At 38.1% G+C, this 24,205-nt stretch overlaps 1 protein-coding gene across 2 annotated transcripts in view; it reads left to right on the top strand.

The window, feature by feature from the left end:
• Positions 1–24,107, top strand: part of LOC113497971 (zinc finger protein 287) — a 49,190-nt gene extending 25,083 nt beyond the window's left edge. Inside the window, exons 2-3 of one of the 2 annotated variants that reach the window (XM_026877827.1) lie at positions 15,566–16,525; positions 16,835–24,107. In XM_026877827.1, the coding sequence (XP_026733628.1) occupies positions 15,566–16,525; positions 16,835–17,745 (1,871 nt within the window). In that variant the 3' untranslated portion in view covers positions 17,746–24,107. The remainder of the gene's footprint in view (positions 1–15,565; positions 16,526–16,834) is intronic. The other variant, XM_026877828.1, reaches the window with a different exon arrangement.
• Positions 24,108–24,205: the final 98 nt, after the last annotated feature.

Below are 24,205 nucleotides of genomic sequence, written 5' to 3' on the forward strand. Positions count from 1 at the left end.
GAAATTTCAACAGACATCTGAGTAAGATATTAGAGATTTACGTAGGTGTGTACATTAAATTTAAATACTCAATTTTATCCTGAAGATAATAATAAATAATTTTACTTAAATTGGAATTAGATATCCATAATTATATTATTATTTAAAACATGAACCATTAATACACTTATTCTTGTTAATTACAATGTTCAAAATCGAATACTATTTGACTCCCTTTAAAATATTGTCTGCTAAAAAAAACTTGAACAAAACATTTATTTTTATAAGTGGGTGACATCCCTGTCCAACTAAAATACGACACAAGTTTTGAGGTTTAACTGACAAATGGCTTAGCATACAAACTTTGTTAATAGTGATGTTACGTCGTTAACTTGCTTGTCCTGTTTCTAACAGTATTCATTGTTTTTGTTAAATACTCTAAAGCCCGATATTTCAATCGTCAGATAACTTTTATCTGAGGAATAAACATGGCCGTTTGACATATTTTCTATTCAAAAGCTGTCAAACCGTCAAACATATTCGTCGAATAAAAGTTATCTGGCAATTGAAAAATTGGCCCTTAATATATCACCCTGTATGTATCACCTGAGTTCCGTTTTTTTTATTTTATATTTTCTGCCTCTTTAGCCAAATGACATTTCTAGAATCTTTAACGTTAATAGAATTCGCCAATACTACTTACTGAGGTTTACTACAAATATTTAAAAATGAGATGTCGAAATAACGTCAAACATGAATAGTGAAGGGTTGTCAATCTCGCAACGTATTTTTTATAGTGCCGTTTTAGGTCCCATTATTGGGTAAAGACCTCCGCTTTTTGATGCAATAATATTACTTGAGGTAAGCCCCCCGTTTGTGTCCAAAATAAATAAATCTTTTACGAACTGATACAACAGTTCCAGACATTCCAATCACCGCTCACATTATTTCAGTCACATAAGAATGCACGGCAGCCCATAAATGAAAAAAAAACTCATTAACAAAAACAATGCATTTCGAAAAAAACATCTTCAAAACAAAAATGCACGACATTCTAACACTTAGAGCTACAGGAAGCAATGCCGTGTCAAACTTCTGAAACGTTCAGCTTTCAGGGGTCGTTCACCTCCCAAGACGCCCACCTCAAAACACCTGCATCACCCTTATTACACACACATAAAGCACACTTTCCCTAAACACCTACCGAATGAGGTTCTTTTAATGACCGTCTTTATGCATTCGTAAAAGCCCTTAAATCTAAACTGTTAAGGTTTATTTTTCCATGTCCTAGATGTTTTATAAAGACTCTTTGTATGCCAACGTTATGGAAAACGCTTAGATTTTCTTTTGACGGATTTCGTATGAAAGAAATTCGGCTTTTAAGAAACCTGCTGACATGGTTGCTTCTTTTGTTTTTTAAGTCGCGCTGCACGGTTTTAATTATTTTTGCAAGTCTTGTTTACCCTCATTACGGGGTACATAACATAAAATGCGGTATGACGCAGTGTGCAATGTTTTACGAACCCTCAGTTTATGTAAAATGTTGGTCTTACTGTTTGAATCCGCCTGCCCTTGCCGTGATAATCGAATAAGAAACTCAATTTATATCTATCTTTTTCTTGGATTCCGTAAACCATAGTCACAATATCATATGGGACAAAAAAATTCCCAAAGTCGCACAAGTAGAAGCAAAAAGACACTCCCATTCCTATTTATCTACAAGCATAGAAATTGCAACAACAATAAACTCTTTGAATGTTTAATTAGTATAGATTACGCGTACATAACACCCATTGCCTCTTAATCTACTCATAAACAATTCTTATTTCTTACTCCTTAAGGCCAATGTCGTTATTAAACCTCACAAACCAGTTGCAGAATGCAAAACTTACAGAAGTTTGCGTGTAAAGTTACAAAAAAGGTTCATTGCCTCACAACTTTATTTATTGCGTTTACTTTTTAATTTAACGACTTGAGTTAGCACGCAAGCATTGGTATTAGCGCTAAATGCCAGTAAGGTTTTGTTTTTAAAGATTTAAGAAAAGTAAACGATATGTATCGTTAATTATTCAGATATCGATCTTTTGGTTATTTTTTTCGTGATTGTTAGCGCTTAAGAAATGTGCTTATGATCGGGATTTTTTGCCGAGTTGATTTATTAGTGTCCCGGTGATAAGCATACCAATATTTTCTTATGTACTGGCTGTGGCTGATTAATTGTTTATTTGACAAATGAACAATACTTTATCTCAATTATGTATAAAGAATGTTACCTAGGGACTATGACAAAGAGGACAGTATCAGCATTTTTGAAGCTTCTTAACCACGTTCCCTGTAACTTTGGTGGTATAATCTGTTTAAAAGTATACAAACACTTGAGAATCCCCTCATCCTCCCATCAGCGCAACGTCTCAATGATGCCTTGTTCCATGGCGTTCTTTTTACAATGAAAACTGTATTTCTTACTTTCTTTAACAATAAATATACCGAAAAGCTGTTTTGTTTTTTTACTTCGTTAAACAATGGTAGAATTATATATTGTTAAACTCTTTTGAAAATATAAATGTCAAAAAACTTCTACAGAGTTCGTCTACTTTCATTCTGATACAAAATTATCATTTTGATTGAATTCCAAGGAAATATGATATATGTGATACCTACACCATCCCTATTCCACGTCAAACGATACACCCTTTATACATAGGTTCGTTGTTTTTTTGCCCATCACTAGTCAGCGGTACGACCTATGTAGAGCCCTTAATTAAGTCTGGACCCTTCAGGTCGGCCGCGGCTTCAGCACGCGCGCTCCGACGGGACATTATGTGATAGTCACTATAAGTACCGATATTTGGTATATACCTGGCAGGTTTAGATATATAGGGTGTTTGATGACTAGGAATAATTTAGAGTCAGTAATGACTAATTCTTATTTTTATCATAATATGGTTCTAGGCCAATGATGATGGTTTATGCCTGGTGTCGGATTTTGAACTGTCAGTTGCTTTTTGACTTAGCTTTATTCTACGGAAAACTGTAAGCTCGTCATTTTGAGTTTTTTCTTCGATTTTTTTATTGACCCTACTTTGATTTGGATAGAGAGAAATTTATTAAGAAATAAACAAAAACAACATAGCTTAAAAATACCCAATGGGCATTTTTTTTCAGGGTGCATTTTCTGTCACAATAACGACTCATTTCAACAGCAAACAAAAGCCTTCATTCTCACCTGTCTAAAACGGTCCATAAAGAAAGTCGAGTAATAATTAACAGAGACATATAAATCGTATGATACGTAGGCGGAGACGTCCGTCCTGATATATTTATCTGGAAATAGACGCGATCCGAACCGACTGCCCCTCCTGATGGATACCACCACGTCTTAAAGTAACATCATTACTGCTGTTGTGGAAGGGAGATGCAGATATTAGCCGTATAATGCTGTCACGCTCACTCAATTCCAATTATATTTTTTGGGTACTCAATAGTTTTAGTAGTAGTTGTGGGTATCCAAGGAACTGTAAGGTGTTCTATTTGTATTTATGAATTTAAAAGGCCTATCATTTTAAGTACTGCTTTCGTAGGACTAAGGAATTATACAACTTTCTCTAAAAAAGGAAAAGTATTTTCTGAAAATAATATTATAAATAATAAACACGATGATAATAATAAAATAAAAATATTATATTATTATAGTACAATAATATACGGTATAATAATATCTCTGTAGAGTTATTATATAAACGCTAAGCTTAGAACACATAATGATTTCCAAGGATAGTGTATTTTTGCAATACTATGATCAACTTTTAAAATTCTTCTCAATCATATAATGATTTCAATACAGTTAGTTCACTCTAAAGAACGCAAGTTTTTACTAACCTACATTTATATCTAGTTAAAAACTAATCACTATTAAGAATCTCCACACATTATAAGCCAAACATAAACTGTAACAAAAAATATTAACTACAGCATCATTATAATTTATTTTGGAGCAGATTCTTAGCAATCTGTCTCAATAGTTAGCTTGTCCACCCAAATTAGTGTTACAATCTATAGTACTATTAATATTATAAAACTGAAGATTCTTTCTATTGGTTGAAAGTAGGTATTATTTTCTGGACTAGTTTCTAGTGTTTTTTTTTTATTTATTATTTAGCTAAAACGGTGTGATTGAGCATTGATCACCATGCTAGCTCATTTTGGGTTGGCGATTCCTAACTATGTTTTCCTTTACCGTTTATCAATGGCATCTTAGAATAATTAAGATAGTACATATTATTTCACAAAGTTAATTTCTATTTTGTCATCATCTCGAACCTGCGTATTATGCACACAAATCCGTGTACAGAACCGCTAAGCGATCACGATACCACAAAAACTCATAAAGATTAATAAATAACACAATTATTACCAAATTCCCCTCAATGTCCAAATATAAAATAAATTAATGAACATCTTATCCTTCTAAGAAGTCCGCGAGTGACCCTGACTCGACATGATTCATTTATAAAACTAGTCAATCTAGTTCCCAGGTACCTACACAACTAAAATATGCAGCATTCGTTTATGGTCATGCTAAATGGACTTTTAGATGCACGAAAATGCATAGGATACGTTCGTGAACATGCATTTTTAATTGTTAAACTGGTTTTTTATGTTTTTCGAGAGCAAATGTTATCATATTTATAGGTTTAAGTGTTAGCAGAATAATGTGTATTGTTTGGTATAAAATTAGATGGTTGCAAAATGGGTCGGGTTTTGGACGAAAACGGTAATGGTTATGTAATGCTTGGTTAATAAAAATACAAGATTCTAGTTTTACCAAGACCGCTTTTTTACCCCTTCAAATGTAGAGCTTAGCTTTTTCTGCACTTGTTTGTTTTTCTTGATTTCTAAGGTTTACTAAATGACTATAACACTCTTGCTATATTAAACACCAAAAAACAAATAAAAGACTTGCTCTTTTTATTTGATATGGCTAAAAGGAGATGTCCGAAAATAGAACAAAACATCAATACGCACAACTTGGTAGACATGATTTCATCACTACAAGAACTATTGTGTAACAAAAAAGTTACAAACAGTTCAAGATTTTTTCACCTCAAACCAAATTTTGCCCTTTTGGTAGCAAGCGACTCATTAAACTAAGGTGTTTATTCTGTGGCTTCTAGAGCTAGAATCCTAGCTCTACATACAATACATATAAAGACCATCACGTCTTAAAAGTTATTTAATTATTGTCGAGGAAGCGTGACAGCGCATACACGGTGTAGAGCGGCATCCCTCTCCCACAATGGGCCCTTTCATAACTATTTGACAATGCGATATAGTCTCGTCTTGGCATTTTATATTATAATGCTTTTGGTCCCATCTAGTTTTAAAACGAAATCCGTATACATATAGAGTGGAGGATATAGTGAACAATTATATCTGTAGGTAAATATCGCAATGTCAAGTCAAAGATATTTAAATGTCAGGATTGATTTACAATATTATGATACCAAACATTTAACGTATACCATAATTTTTAGATATTACTCGTGTTATTATCATGAATATAGTTATATACTAGTAGAATATCGTCTATATAGTATTTCTGAACAACCTTTATTCTGTAACACTAGCCTTTTGACGCGGTGTCGCTTGCGCGTTTGTTGGTTGTAGCTGCAAAATCATTACTCTCTTTCTGATGCAGTTGAGTTGCATAAGTAGGCCGTGTATTAATCCAAGGTAAATTTTATCAATATTTGTCTGGCTGAATCAAAGTGAAATCATCACAAAACTTCGCGATTTTTTTCACGAGGATACATTATGTAGTTTAAGACCTTACTAAACATAAATAAATCGTTATTTATTTCTGAGACTTCAAAGAATTATTCACGTTGCCGAATGCCAAACAAATATACATTAAAAATGCTGTCAAAATAGTTCTAAGCAAAGAATTCGTAGGAATTCTTCATTCGCAAAGCCAAAGCGGTGACCATTTCTGGCCTATTTAGCCCAAATCCGAGGGATATAAGCACTATTCCAAATAACTTCACAGTCACCAAACTTTTCTATCAAGAGCTAAGTTGCGTACGCGCAACGGATATGATATTAACATCTCTTAAGGATATTTATGAGTCATCATTCACAAGATTTCAAATTAGACCGTATGTTATAATACCAGAAATAGTTAGTGCTGTCGTCCGCGCTGTTATTATAATAAATCGTTAGAATACGATCTAATTAAATAACATCTCCAATTAGTTTCAAATCTGTGGTTCATCAGTCGTTATGTACGAGTTCGGGGATTGTTTAGCTAGCTGTACTGTAGTGTGAGTAATAAAGGGCTGGTGCAGGACATGCGAGTGTCCCGCTGGAGTGTCCTAGAGGCCGTTAGCATTTGTCGCGCGGCGCGGCGGCGGCGGCTGCACTCGAAATAGCGCGGGCGGCGCGTCATCAATGCGCTTCGTTTGCTTTATGGCCAGTTATTGCGCGCATTTAATTACCACCGCACGCCATTTTGAAGATTTGTGAAACGTCACTTTTGGCGCGAAACGTGCACTTGACAAATTACCGTAGCGCAGCCGCGGACACAGACAGTCACAGACTATACACAGACACTCGCAGCCGACCCTCGGAATTAATAGATTTTTTATTACCACCCACTTGTTAACGAACGAGTATAACAAATAAAAATACGTTTTGAATTAAAGTTGTTTAATTAGCATACTTTGAATTGCAGTTCCGTGCTGCGATACGATTTGGGCGAGTAAAGTCCACTTATTTCTGGAATAACAAAGTACGCCGTGTTACATCGGCTGTATTAAACTTTTATTGCCTTCAGTGCCATTCTTTAGTCGTGCGAGTGTGCGAACATGCCATTAATTACAACCGAAACCATTTAAAAGATTTATTATATTTATTCTGAAATTTTAAAAGAGCATGAAATTTCAGCAATATATTACGGGAAGTATGTAATGTTGTGACTATTTACTATGTTATTGCAACTACACAATGGAGCCCTGTCAAATTTGAACTTGAGACGTTAATCAACACAAGACGCCTGTATACAGTATTGTGGTAGAAAACGCAAGTGGAGTCAAAGGTCACTTGACACTTGCTCCCTCCGCGAGTCCGGTGCCTAACAATAGAGGTCCTCGGCGGGGCCCCAGGGCCGCAGGGCCCAGGCGCGTTAATTCGAACAGCCTTGATTTGCCGCCGTCTGCGTTGCATTTATTTAGTCCCTTCGCGTTTCATGTTTACTCTCGTTTATTCGTCGCGCAGATCTCAGGGCTGCGTGCGATAAGTGCATTGCCCCGAACCGAAATAAATTGTCGCGACGCGGACCGAGTGTCGCGTGGTGCGTACAACCGGTACCGATGTCGTGTAGATGTTATAAAGAACCCAATGCCAGACATGGCGGCCGGCCTCCCGCCAAAACGACCTGTCACTTGCGCGTCATTACACACTCGGCCCTGTTCGCATGCTGCACTTGCCTGAAGTAATGCATGCTGAAGCGGCGATGACGCAGCGATGAATAGCGTTTGTGTGATAATGTCGCAGTGAAATTTGTGAATGTCCGTCGGCCAGTTTTTATCCGTTTGCTGTCACTCGCGTGGTTTTTTGTTACATCTTCATTCACGTGTCTTTCCGCGTTCTTTCTCATGCGTGGTATGATTCATAAGAAAGGAGTTTCTTGGTTTTTGTAAATAAATTTTTGATGTGTCAATTTGCGCGGACCTTGAGCTGAACAATGTCAATGTTTTTCATGCAAGAGCGCAAAGCTGGTGGGGCCCTTATGACCGGTTTGAACTGCATTCACTTATGTTTATGAGAACAAAAGGTACCCAAATGCGTATTGATTTCAGGGGTATAAAAATAAGTTAACAATGAAAGGAATTACAGCTTCAGCCCTAAAATCCTTCGTTCCGAAACTCCTGGTAGGCCGAACAGAAGCTGGCATCTAAACAGTCACAAAGACTCGTGACTAAGCGCGTCCAAACATCCTGTTTTCATTGTCGATACAACTCTGTAACTGTATGAATCACAAAAGCTAAAATAACAACGTGGTTATTACAAATTGCACCAGTCAAAACATTCGTTAGAGAAACGATTTATATTAATGTATTACATTTCTTTGTAGGCGAAGCCCCGAAGGTTTTAAATATGATCTGTTTAAATTATTCTATAGCAGCTAGTATTTATATTGATTGGCAAACAATATTTGGCTTTTATTGTATAGAACATCAGTCTTCTCTAAGCGAAAGTTTTGTAGCTACACAAAAAACATTATTGCTGCATAAATTAAAAGTTTTTTATTGTTAAGTTTCCCTTTCGATGCACATCGAAGGCTGACTCTGACCAGTGCACACATTTGTAATCTTTCTTCCGCTTGTTTTTAATTTAAATAATCCCTGATCGCAGTTGTACCATGCGTCATGAGATCACAAGTCACATACCATCCACCCTCCCATCCGTAATAAAGGTGCAATCAAAGATAATTGTCCGAAAACCTCGGTACTATACCACAAAAAATCTTTGAGATTATATTTTATACGCGTTCGATTTTAAACTTAAAACAAGTTTGTTTTTGTTAACTGCTTGTAGAATTTTGAGCTTTATGTCTTTGGGTTAAGGTGTGTTGGCTTGTTTTTTGTTGTGTTGTTATATTTGGTAGGGATTTAATCCGGTGGATCGTTGCTGCCAAGCGGGTGACGGCTCCGGCCATCCGTGAGCCCTGTACCGTCTGCAAACTAATCACTTTTGATTTTTAATGGTTTTTTTTAAGTTAGGTGTGGAAATCTATACTAATGTATAAAGCTGAAGAGTTTGTTTGTTTGTTTGAACGCGCTAATCTCAGAAACAACTGGTCCAAATTTAAAAATATTTTTGTGTTGAATAGACTATTCATCGAGGAAGGCTTTAGGCTATAAACCATCACGCTGCGACTAATAGAACTCACCAGAATAAATATCCCTTAAAAAGAAACCCTAAAACCAGAAATATCTCACACAGCAGCATAAATAGACAATACAGTATTTAGCACTATAATCTATAAAACTAACACACATATTACATTTAATCAAAAAAATCCACTTGATCATTTTTCTGCTGTCAGTACCGCGTAGCGTTTGCAGGAAAGGGGCGGTCTTGTCGAACCAGTTCGCGGCGCCCGCGCAGACGGCCGTAGTCCTTACCATTGCCTACTGCCTCATATTCCAATCTCCTACTTATTTAAATTCCATCCTAATGTATGAGGTTTTCGATTATTTCGATTATACGCAGTCTATGGGTTCCCGAGGTCAGGTACAATATGTGTATTGTGGTATTCTGAAGGTCAGAGTGGCAGGTAGTTGTTTGGTCGAAATAAGGGGAGATTTGAGTTATTTATATAGGTTAGAAATAGACTCCTTCGTAATCCTATGTAGTGCTGTTGAAATTCATGCAAAAAATAAGTTTTTATTTTTGATTGTTTACTGTTAATGCAAAATAGCTGTTCTCTTTTATGAATGCGCAAAACATTTCTGAAGTCCAATGGAAAATGTTTTATTTTAAAAAATAATATAAATACTTCACAAACTGGTGTTTGTTTGTGGCGTTTATTTATTTTTTACTTCATGGTCTAAAAAGTCACATCAAGATCGTCTACCTTTTTAAGTACCTGAACAAATGAAGCATTAAAAACATATTCAAACTAAACCGATATAGGTTAGTAACTACTGAATCGCATTCTCAACGGCTATGAAGCCGCGTTCCATACCAGAGAATGCATTATTCTTTGAATTCCCTCTCCATAGCTTATAAGTTGAAGGTATGTTATTAATTTCAATGGGTTGTTCATATTGCGTCTGTGTATAGAACAGTGAACAAAAAGACAGGGTTCTGTATCATCTTACAATATAGTATTGAACTGGGTATGATTATGCATGTTAAAGTATTGATAAACACTGAAAATTTCAAATCTCTACTAATGTATTACGGACAGACGTACACTTAAGCTATGGCCGCCTTTTAATGTGAGGACCTTGACCTTAGACCTTTCAGTCTTACTCAGGAGTTAGTGTTTTATTGTAGTCTTACCCAACTCCTATACATTGAGTACTTTTTGAGATTTAATCTATCAAACAAACGAGGATTAATCCAAAAGCACCAAGAGCCTTAAATTGTGGGGTATAAGAAGGGAATTCCGTTGCGTCTTTTACGAAGGCCCTTAGTTCTCACATATATCAGCCTTCAAAATAAAGTGAATGTCACTAACTGTCACATGTTGCAGAGACAAACGTCAAAAGTATTCTCATTAAAGGGCTAATGTATATACAGATGATTGGATTGAAAAAGATGCAATATCCTCTGTACGTAATGGGAAGGAGTTTATACTCTAATCTTAAAAGGTTAAAGTTCATTTTGAGTTGAAAGTGATGACAGGATTCGATGTTCACATGAAAATACGTTTAATTAACGTGGAGACGATTGTTCTTTTAGCTATAGATTCACAATCAAATAACATATTCCTAGCATGAATACTTGTTGAATAGAAGAAGCTGTTACTAGTTGTTAAAAAATCATCAAATTTGTTAAGATGGACCATTTTTTTTGGCCTATATTACCTTTTTTTAAAACTGTCCCTCAAGCCAGCATAACCAAATAGGTAGGCAAAAAAACTATACTATTTATTTCTTACTTGCAACCTTTGAGTCTGAACTGGTCAGTCATTCTGACGTCAGGTCCTCAGACACAAATAGCTGAATTCCCTCGCAAAACGCACACTTACTTTAAACACCTTATTTTTCTTACACAATCGGACGTTCCCTTCAAGATTAAGATTTAAGATCCATTCTGTTCCTTTCCAAGACTTCACACGCATTAAATCACAAGAATAATCGTAGGATGTAAACCCCTTTCATTCCCATAGCCCCATATGTCCTTAGAGAAAAAGAAACACGTGGTCAAAACAATTGCGTTAACGTTAACGTCACTAATAAAATGATATGAGAACGAAACGCAAACGTATGCTGTTTATTACTTTCGGTTATAAACTTACAAAAAAGTATCAACGATAATTTGCTACGTTACTAGAGAAATTAAATTTAATTCTTAGTCATTACCAATCGCATAGAAAAGCTTGAAAAATTATAAATGACCAGTCAGAAAAGTTCTATTTGAACATAACCTCAAATTCAATCAATAATTTCCGGTAAAAAAACAACTTTCCTAATCATCGAATTTAACTTAATTGACGTCACCATCACAAGACATTGAAAAGAAAGATTCCCATAAGATAAGGAGGGCCGAGTCTATACGTCATAATTCAAAAAAGGGTTAAGAAAAAAAACGTTAATACAAAATGACACCCCACATGTGCAGGCATCCGGCCGAAGCTACGGATCATTAAAACTGAAGCTGTCAAATGAAGAAATCGTTTTCATCCCGTATTATTTTATCTGTGGCTCGATTATAAACAGATGTTATTCGACAATAAATCTTTGTCTTTGTGCTTCACATGAAAAGGATTCGTTGTACAAGTGAAACGGAACGTTTTGCGTATTATTGTTTTGACGTTGAAATACAATGCGTTCAGTTGGCGATCAGCTTTGCTTTTTGTTTAAATTAAATTGAGAATGCCTTTAGAGTTTATTCCAATCCTGGCATCTTATTTGACAAAAGCTTTAAACAAAAAAGCGGCCAAGTGCGACTCGGACCCGCAGATCTGAGGGTTCCGTACAAATAGACAAAAGATAAACAAGTTTGCATAAAAATCGTGACGCAACAAATTTATAACCTTACCAATCATTGCTTAACCTATCTTAACCTGAAAACATCTGCCGAAGTATCTAAAAAAGAAATTTAGGCATTCAGTAAGATCCAATTCGATCCTAGTTAGTAACACAAGAATGAAATAATCCCCAGTTTTTGACTCATAAGCTAGGGTACCAAAAAGTTTAACGTTTTTTTGAGCTGACAATTAGACAATCTGTTCACTATAGTTAATTCAAGTTTCGTGTATTTCTGACACGTGTCTATACCTGCATCAAAATCTTTTGTTGATTGTCCGTTTTTATTTGACCTTCCTAAAATGAAGCGCTAGTTTTAATAAATGATTTTATATTTTGTTATACAATGTTTTGGAAAAGACAGATTATCTATAAAACCAAACCTGAAAAAGGACCAGGAAACTACAATAATATAAAAAAAAAACTTAAAAAAATATAGTCCAAGGCAATTTCGCGTCTCATTTTTTTTTAATTGTGGTATTTAAAATAGCACATTATTTAAAATGTTTCAAAATCAATGTTAAGTGGATAGTCATTAATATGATTATAGTAGCTTGATTTTATCTTCGTTTAACCAACCTTTTGGGTTATTAACGATCTCAACTCACTCAAGATAGATGGAGCATGATTTTTTTCTGGCTGAATGCGTCTACACCAATGACGAATGACGTGAGACTAAAAAAGTTTGTTTAACTTCATAATCGATAATGAGTTTCTAACGATCGGCCATTTTGTTTTTGAGTTTGGCGGGAAAGGTGAAGATATGTTTTAATGTGTTCGTTAGTTAATATATTGTTAGATATTGTAATAAAATAAATGTAACAAATGCAAATGTAGTAAATTATGCACTGCAAACTGGCATGAAAAAGAAAAACGGTCAAGTGTGAGTAGACTCGCGGCAGGATGGGTTCGGTACAAGTAACCTAAAGAACAAGAAATCGATTGGGTTCACGGTACAACCGTGTAAAAAAATGATTAAGTTAAAGTTTAAAATGAAAGTTATCGCGGGTCTTAGTTACAGCCTGGTGACAGACGGAATGACAAATTGACGTATTAGCAGCGGAGCAAAATAAAAGGATCCCATTTTTACCGTTTAAGGATGGAACCTTAATTTCTTTCTTCTAATTACTTACATAGATTTTGAATAGCAACTTAAAGCACTTTTCCTAAAATTTTTGCACTCGGTCAACCTATCGAGGTTCACTGCCGGACCTCACATTTATTTGATCCAATCAAACTACTTAATCCCAACCTTTGGCTTCCAGTCTTACCGGATTCAGTCGAATACCGTACAGATCTTGATGCAACTGCCTTGCTGTCAAACCATTCAACTGGGTAACACAGTGTCCCACAGAAAACAAGTTTAATTTACCTAATGTACTTAATATCTGTCAATCAATAAAGGAGTAACTTCTGTCCATTCAATTTGAATTACAACTTATTAATTCATGTGTCACACACCGTTGTATGAGGCGAAGCGATCATAGTACTGCCAGTAACAAAACGCTACGCGCATTGTGCACAAGAATTATTAGAATTATAATGAAAGTATTTTTAATTGATTAATATACAATAGAGTACAGTTATGTGGTGCATAACCAATTACTCGCTGTTTTAATTGCCCTTATGTACTTTCGTAGCGTATCGTAGGGCGTCTCGTAGACTCTACGAGTACTTTAGCGTAGCCTTTAGACTTTGGTCCTACGGAAAGGTAATCGGCGTAGTATCTACAGGAATTGGCGATAAAAACTATTTCTTTTGTGTTATTTGTACTTGATCTTGTTTTAAGTTTGTCTGTTGAACAGTAATAAAAAATAATAATATAAATATCCGATTCAGTTGTATGTTAGTAAAGTCATAATAAAAAAAAAATCTTAAAACAAATTTGATTCGTTTTTTTTAGCATTAAGATTAAACATAATTTGAATTAAGTTCATGACATAATATGTATTTTATTGCTACAAAATACCAACACCGAATATAAAGTTATTAAAAAACCTCGTATATCTAAAACATGATATTTTATATCGACCAGTACATAGTAGAATGTAGGTAATCATCAGAAATTTGATATGTGGACGGTGGCTGCCAAACTGACAAGCGACCGAAGCACAGTTCCCATCACTATTAGTACTATAGATCATTGAAAAATAGTAGGAAGTGCCTTTACACTGCCGTAGTACTTGAACCAGTGACTTGAGAAAACTTACATTCCTAAAACGGCTAACGTTGATGAATCCCTCGAATGTATTGAACTGACAAGTCTAAGTCACGGCATTTTCTGATCCTTGCCACTCTTTGTCGACTTTCAAATACGTAAAACGTATAAGAAATCACAGTTAGTAGTCCGGTTATGACACGAAAAAATGACAATAGAAAGCAAAATGCATCAGGGGCTCATTATAAAATGAAATGCTCTTAAAATCTGTCAACCAACTGTTTTAGCTGTAGTTGATCGTATTCTCCTATCAGGGCCACGAGCCTATTCCGGATGCCACCTTCTTGTATTTTCCTATGTTCCATGATTATTATATTCGGTACAGCTGCCGTACATTAGACTCGAGTTGTCAACCGTGACGGTAGTCAAATATGTTTGTATTCTACATTGCATACACTAGCTGTACTACGCGACTTTGCTGGCATTTTAAATATAATTTATAACAAATGGCAGAGCTTACATGCTCTATAATTTCGTTTTCTCTTGACACTTACCTAATGCTCTTTTTTTCTCTTTTACCGCTCTCCTGAGTTTCAAAGCGTTAGTGTAGCAGCTTCCCTCATTGACAGGTCTGTCAAATGTTTTGTTTACTTCATATATCACAACTGTTCAGACAGTCAAAGCCATTAAAATACTGTGCAGAATATAGACTGCCGGCAGTTCCCCAATCAAAGCTTTTTCTGAAAAACTCTTGGTTTATACGTCTTCAATATTTATCTACCAAATTCTTATATAAATTTTACTTAGACAATAAAATTACTCCTGTATATTTTCAGAATATAGCTTTTTAACTTAATTTTATACTTTACAAATAAACCAACCTTTTATGTATAAGGCGGGAGATAAAAATCTATTCATCCGCCATTTGCATTTCCCCTTTGAGAAAGAAGAAAATGGTCGCATTTCCCCGCGTTTTTTGTGATGCCACAGACTCAATACGTTGAGAAAGTGAATCATTAGAAACGTGCTCATTTTATAAGTTCCTTTTATCTCGAACGGTTTCACTGAACGATTAAAGCTGTATTAACTGTGCGGACTTATAAAAACATTATGTAATGAACCTCGATATAAAAATGGTTATTTTATATTACTTCGATTTCTGTAGTCGTTTTGTTATTAGAATTGTCTTTTACTTCTCGCGTAAAATTCGGTAAAGAAAGGCCTGCAAAATATATAAAGGAAAACAACCATTAATACACCTCAAAGCAGTTTGATCAAACCAAAGTGACTTTCTGATTTCACGGGCCCATCACATAATGCACTCCGACGCGGCGACGGTTGGAACTACCAAAACGTCTCGCGGCACAAAACGTGACATTTTATTAAATTCTTATTCGTTTGGCGCAGCGAGTGTTATGAATCGCGCGCGACACGCGATGTCGCGAGCTTTGCTGTGCAGCCAGTCGCACGCCACCGCCCTTTGTGGCGATATGCTCGCCATTTATCACACAATGCCGGGCCGCTCAGCTATCCTCGCGATTAACAAGCCGGCCGTACATTAAGGCACTATACCGACTGAAACTGAAAAAGATTTCTATATCTATGTCTTTGCCGTCTTTGTTATTTATATGATTCAGTATTGATAACATTGTTTTTGTTTTAATTTCAGACACGACAACACCCTACGTCCTCTACAAAGATGGCGTGGAGCGCGCTCCCCCGGGCACGCAGTGGGGCGGCGGCGTGCTGGACGGCGGCTACCAGCCGATGCAACACCAGAGCCCCGGCGGGCCCTCCCCGCAGCCGGAGCCACAGCTCGCGTCGCCGGCGCCCTCACCCTACCCGCCCGCGCCGCCGCCCCCGGACCCCACGTCCGCGGAAGACGCTGCCCAGCAGCTCGCTCAGCAACAGGCACAGCAACAAGCGCAACAACAAGCACAGCAACAGCAGCAACAGCAACAACAACAGACTTCTCCCGAGCACATGCAAGTGGAGCAACAGCTCCAGAGCCAACCACAGCCGCAGCCTCCTTCCCAGGACCACCTCGACCGGACGCCGTGCTTCGTGCCTCAGCCCGATCTTCAGCAACAGTACACGCCTTACTTTAAAGAGGCGAGGCCGACGAGCCACATGCTAGGCACTGGCGGTTTTCCGCTACACTACCTAAAACAAAACGGTGGTGTGCTCTCCCTAGAAGGTCCACTAGACCAGTACTCGGCGCCAGATCTCCGCCACTTGCCGGACATAGTGCAGCCCGAGCCACCGAAGCCGCGCAAGCACAACCCAAATTCAGAGCTGCGCCTTTTCAAATGCTTGACTTGCGGCAAGGACTTCAAACAGAAGTCGACGTTGCTGCAGCACGAGCGCATCCACACGGACTCGCGGCCTTACGGGTGTCCGGAGTGCGGCAAGCGGTTCCGGCAGCAGTCGCACCTGACTCAGCACCTGCGCATCCACGCGAACGAGAAGCCGTACGCGTGCGTGTACTGCCCGCGCTCGTTCCGGCAGCGCGCCATCCTCAACCAGCACCTGCGCATCCATTCCGGTGAGAAGCCATATACGTGCGGCGAGTGCGGCAAACATTTCCGCCAGAAGGCCATCCTGAACCAGCACGTCCGCACACACCAAGGCGAGCGCTATTCACACATATATACCCCCCGGCCCCCGCGCGCGCCGCCCGCACTGACCGCCGGTCACTGCCGCCGGCGCCCGCGCTCCCGCCGCCCCCGCACCGTCGATTCGGTCTCGCATCCATTGGCCTTCCTATCGAACAAATTCTCGGTCCTCTCGTCGCCCGCAACGCGGAGGGCGCTCGCGAGACGCGGAACCGACTGCCGGACGCTTCCGTAACCGTTCCTAGTTTGATTAACCCACTCGTCGGTTTTTATCCATCGGACCTCTTACACCATTCATTAACCAGTGTATTCCGTGTTTACAGACGTATCGCCACATCTTATCTTCAAGAACGGGACAACGCCGACTCTGTGGCCCCAGGACGTGCCATTTCCAGCTGATGAGAACAAGGAGGAGGTGCAGTCGACCTACGGCGACGCTGACGGACAGAACGGCGAGCAGCGCGGCTCCTGCTTCTCTCCCGGCGACACTGCGCAGTACCCCGCTTACTTCAAAGATACAAAAGGTCTCAACCACTCAGTCTTCAGCTCAGGCCTCTCTCTGCAATACTTGAAAGGGGGTAAGTTACCGGACGTTCTTGGCGGTCGTGCGATGCCCCTGTACGTGCGCTGCCCAATATGCCAAAAGGAGTTCAAGCAGAAGTCAACACTGCTCCAGCACGGGTGCATACATATAGAGTCTCGCCCATACCCGTGCCCAGAGTGCGGCAAGCGCTTCCGACAGCAGTCGCATCTTACGCAGCATCTGCGCATCCACACCAATGAGAAACCATACGGCTGCGTGTACTGCCCGCGCTTCTTCCGCCAGCGAACGATCCTCAACCAGCACTTGCGCATCCACACCGGCGAGAAGCCCTACAAGTGCACCCAGTGCGGCAAGGACTTCAGGCAGAAGGCCATCTTAGACCAGCACACGCGGACACATCAAGGCGACCGGCCCTTCTGCTGCCCGATGCCGAACTGCCGGCGGCGCTTCGCCACGGAGCCGGAGGTGAAGAAGCACATCGATAATCACATGAACCCGCACGCGGCCAAGGCGCGGCGGGCCGACGCCAACAAGACCCCGCGGCCGCTGCCGCCCGCCGCCGCCGTGGTCAAGCCCGAGCTGTACTTCCCGCAGTGCTACGCGCCGCCCTTCCAGCAGTTCGGCGGCGCGGGCGCGGAGTTCAAGCCGGCCGTGGGCCCGGCGCCGGTGGCCTGCCTGCCGGCGCAGTGACCCGCGCCGCCGCCGCGCTGGCACCCGGCGCCCTCGCACGCGCCCCACGACCTGTACGCCGCCGAGCGCCTCTACAACTGAGCCCGGCGGCCCCACGTATACGACTCGCGCTGACCGCTGGCGCGGCGGAGCGGCGGCGCGAGCTTCTCTACCAGTACATTCAGTAGTCGATGTATCATTAACCGGATCGCTGTAAAACGAGCTTCGATCTGTAAATAACGTCCTGTTTATACTCCATCGGGAGGTCAGTCGCGTTGTACAGTTTCAGAGTTCATCACGAGTAGTGTTACCGTCAAAGAAGCGAGTACAGTTAGCGTTTTTGTCCCGTAATCATTAAGTTACCACGTAAGAGTTAGATGTCTCGGTGATTCTGGATTCTGCTAACATTTTTTGCGGACTATCCGAGCGAATCTAGCCAGAAGATTAGAATTTAAAACACTTCGTTGAAATCTAAACATTAAGAATTGATCTTTTACCACTTATCAATATTTCGCGATGAATGTTTCCGGCGCGACGTTGTGCCTAATTGTAATAAATATACATACATATTTTGTAGATGTATTAAGTTAATTTTATTTACGAGTATTAAGAGATAAAATCTGGCAAAGACATGGGGTTTTATAAAGGGATCCATGATGCTCAAAATATGTTTAAAAATAACGATAAAGAATGATAAGAATTTACGAGTTAGCTATAGACAGAGTTCGGGGCTTCGAGCCGCGCGTCTTGCAGGGAGAACGAACATCGTCGGTGAAAACAATCAAGAATGCAAACCAAAAACGTAGGTTACCTTTTGCCATCAACGTTAAACTTTGTTAGTTCGTACTTACACCAGGTTTTGTTACATTTATTAAAGCGTTTACTCTTAATAACAAGGTGAGATTCCGGAGATGTCTTCGTAACACTATAGGTGCCAAATAGTGTAGTGATTTTTTAAATTTTTCTACCAGCTTCTATTATAGTTGGCCTAGTTTAGGTTGTTACCAGTTTTTTCAACGATGTGACAAAAAGAGATGCATTTAAGTGGAAAGGGTCAGACTGAGAGAGGACTGTGATAGCTAGATAGGTTAGGAGTCTATTTCACTCATTTAGCGTTAAATCGTTCGTGCGTAGACGTGGTCGAGGATCCAGTGGAGTCGAATGAATGTTTAACTCTTTACTTTGTAAAGTTTTCGTTTAATTGCAATGCGATTCGATATTGTAAAGTTTTATGTTCCTAAATTGTAATGAAGTAAACGTTTGTTTGTTTGTTTGTTTGTTGTCTCGCGCCTCGCCTTCTCTTTCTTGACTGATTTGATAACATTATACGAGTGAGATTAGTAAAATTTACCAATTAGGTAACGTGTGTGATTACGCAAAGTGCTTTGATGTAGTTTGATCCAAGGGACGGAGGGTACGCCAGAGTAAATCTTATTTCTAATTTAGCTTAGACTTTCGAATTACCAAGCAATTCGATCATTCATCGCGAAATAACTTAGAATTTAGGAAGAATAAAAATATTATATGAATTTGTGACATTGTTGGAGTATTCTGGTAATGGGCTATGGGTCTAGTAATTATTATCGTATCCACACTTTTTTGCGGTTCGAAATTAATAGTGTTAAGGTAAAGTAAACTGTATTCGTGGATATGGTTGATTCATAGTGTGTGTAAAGCGGGCGTATGTGATGTGCCCGCTTCGGTTTCCCTACAAAACAAGCAGTCAGCCACACAGCGAGTCTCCCAGACTATAAACTACGCGGTCAGTGCCAGGATAGTCCAGCAACCTTTTTAACGTTTTAATATCTCTGTTTGTATCTATAGACAACTTATATAGCTTATTTTACTATATTATTGTGATGGTTTCGTTTTCCTACCGCATAATATGAACTGTTAATTAAATAATAGGTGTAATAGTAAGGTGGATTTGTGGGAGTCACATAACATAATACCATTTTATTATTTGTCACTAAGAAGTGATCGATGCAATATTATTATTTAGTTGGGTTGTTGTATGTTGATTTATGACAAATTTATCATATTGGGCAGTTATGAAAATTATAGGGGGGCTAGTTGTGAGCGTCTGGCGTCAGCTATCTAACACCGGGATATGTTAAAACGAACCAAATAATGTCGTATACGAGAGCAAACATTAACCTTAAGATATGGACTATCAAGTCAAAGCAACCGCCACTCGGGTGACGGCGTCACGTGACAAACGCTACGTTCACAACTGACCAACCAAAAGGTAACATTTATTTTCCAATTAATTTTCCTATCAAACTTTCGGAGGTTTACAAATGAAAAAAACATCGTTATCGAAGAAAATTAGAAAGATTTATCTTCCGTGAATAAAGTTTTCCACAGTCGTGTGGCCCTCCCGAGGCAGCGCGCGCCGCCCCCGCCCCCGCACCCCACTACCATAGGATTCAGTTATATTAAATCATACACGAAGCAGCCTTAAACAATAATAGTTGATAAGTATTTTTATACAATATACATATATATTTTATGACCGGGCGGGAGGGGCGCGACGTGTCCTAGTACAAAGTTTGAATACAAACACAACGCAGTGCCATAGCCGAGATATAACCTCAGATTTATACTTATTAGATTTTTATACCGATACAAATGGATTTAATTTTTAAATATAAACAAGAAGTGATTAAGTATACAGAGATTACAGATGATATTTTATACATTTATTACATACAATATTATTAAAAGGTAAATGTGAAATAGTCTTAAAGTTAGAGTCGTATTCGCAACGTGCTAGCTACCCATTAAGATTACTTGTTCATTTAGAGACTTGTGGGAGATCGATGGAAACTAACTATTATGAATGTTGCACAACTTTAACATCTGTCGCGGCGTGCACGTTAGTTTCTCTAGGGGTTTCATTTCTTACATTCAGTGTGGTTATTGTAAATACATATCATGGGAAAATTCGAGGCAGTTTTGCAATACAGAAAATACTTTGGTTTTTATTGAAACCGGACTGTAGCAAAGTAATTGTCAGCCAAAACGTGTATTCCGTGCGTCCGTTTCAATCAATACAAATGAGGATTTAGTCAAAAGCGCAAACTACGCGATTGTAAGCGTCCCAGGCTGTTCTGTTGGTAATGCTCACTGTTTTGTTAAGTTTTGCTCAATTACACGTGTATGTATACCTATAAAGTTAATCTTATTAGTTTTTATTGCGTACGAAATGATTTTTTTGTAAAATATTTTTTTTGGAGAGCACGGTTTTGCTTTCTTATGAAACTAATTTTAAGTGCTGAAACGTGTGATTGTCAACACACTATCTTGGAAATATATTTGAAATTGTAATTGGCAAATCTCGTAGTTCACAATCTTAAACTCATATTAGCTAAACAGTTTAATGACGTATCTAGCGAGCCGTCCAATTCTGATCGGATATCCATACATACAGGCATACAATATTTACAATTCTTGGATTATGTTTCCCGAGGATTAAGTTAAACCATTAAATTAGGTTTCAAGCATGTTCCTACCTTTACAATACGTAATATTTATTTATACACAATAGCAACATTCTACAGACTACCCGTAGTTTAGAATATAGTAGAATCTGTAACCATTTTGCCAATTCCTGTCGAACGGACTTCTTGAATGGAATCAAATTCCAGCACACATTTATACCCCATAGCGTCATGAAATACTTTTTAAGAGGTAACAGGGACTTACCATCAACTCTTGAAGTAGTAATATTGGAGATGTGGAAAAGAGATAGCGCTCTACACCATGTAGCGCGGTGTCAAGCTCCCACAACTGCAATCATATTACTCCAAGGTTCATTGGTAGACCCGCAGTAGTGCAGTATAAAACATAACTAACAAACAATCTCCTTCTTCGTATATAACACAGTATAACATTAATTTTGCGTATTTTTAAGTTGTTAAAACATATTAAAAGGAGAGAAAAAGATTGCATTGTAAAACTATACTTTGCATGTAAACTTAATTATCAAAATAACGTCAATTGTATTAAATACAATTAGCAATGTGAGTGAAACTAAGACATTGCGAAGCTTGGTAACACTAGTTTAGTGTATAGATAAATTTCTAATAGATCCCGCATAGTAGGTGATACGAGCACTAAACATATGTGCATTTGCACTGATAAAAATGGCCATGTACAAGACAGGCATTACATCTAATTACATCTAAACCAACCAAACAAATAGGGATGATGACAGCGTATAAAATAATAAAGAAACGATTTAGTCCCTCAGACAATTTAAAAAATGTTAGACACGTATTTTAACATCTTTCTGAACAGTAAAAGTTGACCAAGATAAAAGAGGGGGGCTTGTGACGTAACGATTTCGTAAAATTTATACACAATCGTGACGTCACGTATAAGTTCAATTCACTGTTATTTGATGAATTTATATTTGCGGGACAAAATAAAAAATGCGTTTATATTATTATGCAACTATAATACGGACACTGAACAAAGTTGTCATCATCCCCCATTACTGACTTTCAAACCTTGGTGAAGGCTGAAGTGGAAAATAATGTGCCACATGCGGTATCTATTACAGGTATATCTATAATTTCGTACAGTCGTACTAAAACCGAAACATTTTCAATAATTCCTTCGTTTCTTATTGCATTTAATTGTGATCTCATGATGAAATTGTAATGTCTACTTATAGGATAAAAATTGGCGTATGTTTGAGTCGAAAACCATTCTGTTTAGTATTTTACACATATCCCATGCTTAATATGTTTAAACTTACAAACGAAGCAATATATTGTAAGTTATTGTATAATCAACACTACCGTTACGTTGATGTCACGCCAAGTTCCCATTTATTATATAGAAATACATTATAAGATACCTTATTGTTTTGGTTGCCGTCGATACAGCAATCGCTATTATAATTATCGTGAGTTTTGTGCATGATAAGTGAGCTTAGTGTAACAGATTTAATTTCATAGAGTTGGCTACGAATTATTTCAACGTCTTCCATTTATCAATGTAGAACATAAACGGCGTTTTGTAATTTGTGTCACGTTTAGTTTATTGTAAAGCCGGGCGCACACGTCCGACCCACACTCTGAAGCAGGACGGTTCGTGTCGCACGTGTGCGCCCGGCCTAAGTGTTATTTGCATTATGTATAGTTTAAAAGCATAAAAGCGTATATCTGCAGTTAGTGCAGCACCAGTGCAATACACTTGATTTTTTGGCGATATTATTGAATAATTTATTTTATAAATGACTTATTTTAAAAATAGTTGTTAGTGTTAATAAAATAATTGGTAGCCAACATAAAAATGGCCTATAATAATTTGATAACTTAGTCTACACGTATGATTGTACTCACTGCCACTCGCCAACCGCTGTCGGAAGTATAAGGATACAAAAGAATAATTTTTTATCACAATAGAGACTTGTTGAAACAGTTCCACAATAAAATAAGTGTTGTTGAATTTTTTAATAAAATATGGACATATTTAGATTAATGATCTTGTAGTCTGGATTGAGTTTTTTACAGATTTTATTGAACGCAAAGTTTTCGTGTGTATAATAATGATGGAGCTACGTCGCCTATTCAGCTTATTTTTGCTACAATACTTATTTTAAGCCATACAATAACAGTTTTACATATAGTACAATACATATACAGAATATACAATTATATACAATAGACATATACAAAGGTGCGGTGATATTATACATATTTTATTTAGGAGCGTTATAGGCGGCGTACCTTGGGGCATAAATTGGTTTCATTAATGGGTGCTGTTATATCATTAATTGTACATATTTATTATAATATACAATAGACTGGTAATGTTACACTGTTGTTAGGTTTCTACAGAGTTATCTCCTGCCGCTGCGAGCTACCGGCTCTCGACTGACGTAACTTCTCACGCAGATCATTATTTACTTGACAGTTGACACGTTTAATAGTATTAGGATTCATTTCATGTGTGTATATCAATCGCAGGGTGTTTCGTTCTTGTTAACAGTCCATTACAGTAAAATAAATATATTGATAAATAGTTATAGTATTCAATAAGATGGCCTATGTTAACCGATAGCCCGCAGCGCCAGCCCACATGTTACAATAGAGTATATTTTCTTACATACCTACAGAGACACCGAATAGACTATATAACAAATTCATTTTAGACAATCCCAGAATACAAGATCGAACTTTTTACACAACAGTTGAGAACAGACTTCAGTTGTTTTCCATAGCATTCTTACATTGTTTTGTTTTGAAGGAAACAGTTGGTTGCGATATGGTCACAAATATCCGGGCGAATAAATTGAAACGTTGGCATTCGAAAACAAAAGTAATATTATTAAAGTGAAATTGTAAATATATTTTCTAGTTCTTCCAAAATGAATAATATCAGTATTAAATACAAAATTTGAACTTTGGTTAGGTCAAAAGTGTATGTGTGATCTATAGAAAATTTTTAAATTAGATTTTTCTTGATG

This window comes from Trichoplusia ni, chromosome 10 (assembly GCF_003590095.1).
Source record: "Trichoplusia ni isolate ovarian cell line Hi5 chromosome 10, tn1, whole genome shotgun sequence".
In the NCBI taxonomy this organism is placed as follows: domain Eukaryota; kingdom Metazoa; phylum Arthropoda; class Insecta; order Lepidoptera; family Noctuidae; genus Trichoplusia; species Trichoplusia ni.